The 1,947-nt window shown below is 66.5% G+C and overlaps 2 protein-coding genes across 2 annotated transcripts in view; both read right to left on the reverse strand.

Annotated features, from left to right (window-relative positions):
• On the reverse strand, positions 1 to 1,781 carry Tco025E_07025 (adenylate cyclase; the record flags this gene model as incomplete). The annotated part of the gene is made up of 1 exon (XM_029373892.1): positions 1 to 1,781. A coding segment is annotated over one exon (1,781 nt), but the record flags the coding sequence as incomplete, so codon positions are not given.
• A 152-nt stretch (positions 1,782 to 1,933) lies between these two features.
• Tco025E_07026 (receptor-type adenylate cyclase) overlaps positions 1,934 to 1,947 on the reverse strand; it is a gene marked incomplete at both ends in the record, with an annotated part of 1,695 nt that continues 1,681 nt past the window's right edge. The window contains one exon of the mRNA XM_029373893.1: positions 1,934 to 1,947. This exon is cut by the window's right edge and continues 1,681 nt beyond it. Within this exon, the coding sequence (XP_029226008.1) occupies positions 1,934 to 1,947 (14 nt within the window).

Consider the following 1,947-nt stretch of genomic DNA (forward strand, 5'->3'; position numbering starts at 1 on the left):
TCGTACCCCTTCGTCACCTCGTCGCGCCGGATGTCGCACAGCCCGGTGTGCACCCCGACACGCACCCGCAGGCCGTTCCAGTACTGCCGGTACACCGCGGCGTCCAGGCGCGCCGTCGGCGGCACGTACTCCTCCGCGTCCTCCTCCGCCCTGCCCTCCTCAAACTTGTGGTAGGCCTCGTCGAGCGCGCCCGTCTCCCAGTCGTGCTGCAGGAACACCTGCTGCAGCTCCCGCACCAGCTGCACCGCCGCGAACACGCTCTTGCACGCAATCATGAACGAGTCGCCGACCGTCTTCACCTCGTAGCAGCGGTACTTCGCGATCAACGCGCGGATCAGGCGGTGGTGCGTCGCCACGGTGTCGGGCATCAACTCCGAGCACGCAGCCCACAGCGCCGTGCTGCTCTCGATGTCGGTGAACACGAGCGTCACGGGGTCCGTCGGCTCCTTCGGCGCATTCGCGTTGTCGCGTGAGCCGCGGCAGAAGCGCAGCAGCAGAGCCGCCACGGCCACAAGCAACAGGCCGCCAACGACGCTGCCGACGATGGTGCCGATCAGCTGCGGCTCCGTCAGTCCGCGCGCAACGGGCTCCGCGTACTCCATCGTCGGGGTCACGGCGGGGAACAGCACGGGCACGGCGGGGTCCAGCGCACGGGCAAGCGACCACACAGAAATGAGCGTCGCCCCGTAGTTCTTGCCGCACCCAGCACCACCGGCCACAGCCGCACCACACGCCGTGCCGTTAACGAAGGAGCCGTACAGCATGTCCTTCACGGTGATGGCGACGTTCGTGTAGAAGAAGTCAGTCAGCAGCGCAGCGCTCACCTTGTCCATGCGGGAGACAACCGTCCGCAGCAGCTGCGTGGCGGCGAAGCCCATCAGCGCCAGCGGCGTCCGTTGCGTGGCGTTGGGCACAGCGGCGAGGAACTCCCGGGCGGTCTCCGACGTCGGGTTCGCGTCGTCCCAGTGCGGCAGGCTCGTCGCAAACACAACGCGGTCGGCGCCACCTGCACCGCCACCGAACGCGGCGGCGAAGTCGGCGTGCAGCAGCGCAAACTCGGAGAACGCGACGAACACGCGCACGCCGTCGTGCAACGCCACGTGCCGCGCCACCGCAGCGACGTCGCCGGCCGCAAGGCCCGCCACGAACACGTCGCCCGCCTCCGGAAGGTTCTCCGCCAGCGCGTCGCCGCCGGCCAGCAGCGTCGCGGACCGCAGCGACCCGCCAAACGTCACCAGCGACCGCCGCAGCACCTCCGCCACCGCCGCCGCCTCCTCGCCGCGGACCACCGCGTGCGCCTCGCGGACACCCGTGTCTCCGAGGTACTCCGCAAGCACGAAGAACTGCTGCTCCAGCGTCGGCGACAGGTGGAGCACGTGCCGACGGAACCTGTTCAGCCGCGGCTCGAGCTGCAGCGGGTCGATGAAGGCCACACTCCCCACGCCCAGCATCGCCTCCGTCACAACCCCACCCACAAAATGGACCCGACGCTCATTGTGCTCTGCCACTAGAGCGTCATGTGCCCCAGCTATGGATGTATTTAGCACACGTAACGTCACCATACCCGGCGCATCATGCTCCTGCGAAGCAATGGCGGCTTTTGCACCTCCCAACACACTGCTAACAGCCAATTGAGCATGTTCATTATCCTGCATGACGGCAAGCAATCCATCCAAAGGTGCATACAACAGTGTACCGTTGGCACCGCAGCGGCGCTGCCCAGCTGTGAACGCGTCATCAGTCTGAAGCTCTGCACGGTAGCCCTCCACAAACCGCTTCATGTACACCGTGTGGCCGCCCTGGTTGCAGCGGCAGGTGGCGCCCTGTGAAACCGCAACTGCACTGCAATCCCCACCGTAGTCGCCAACCACAAGGTCGTCGATTAAATACCGGCGTTGGTTGAAGATGGACGCCTTGAAGGAGCTGCGGTCCTTCACCCATTCGCGA

This window comes from Trypanosoma conorhini, assembly GCF_003719485.1.
Source record: "Trypanosoma conorhini strain 025E chromosome Unknown Tco_14.4_contig_00513, whole genome shotgun sequence".
In the NCBI taxonomy this organism is placed as follows: domain Eukaryota; phylum Euglenozoa; class Kinetoplastea; order Trypanosomatida; family Trypanosomatidae; genus Trypanosoma; species Trypanosoma conorhini.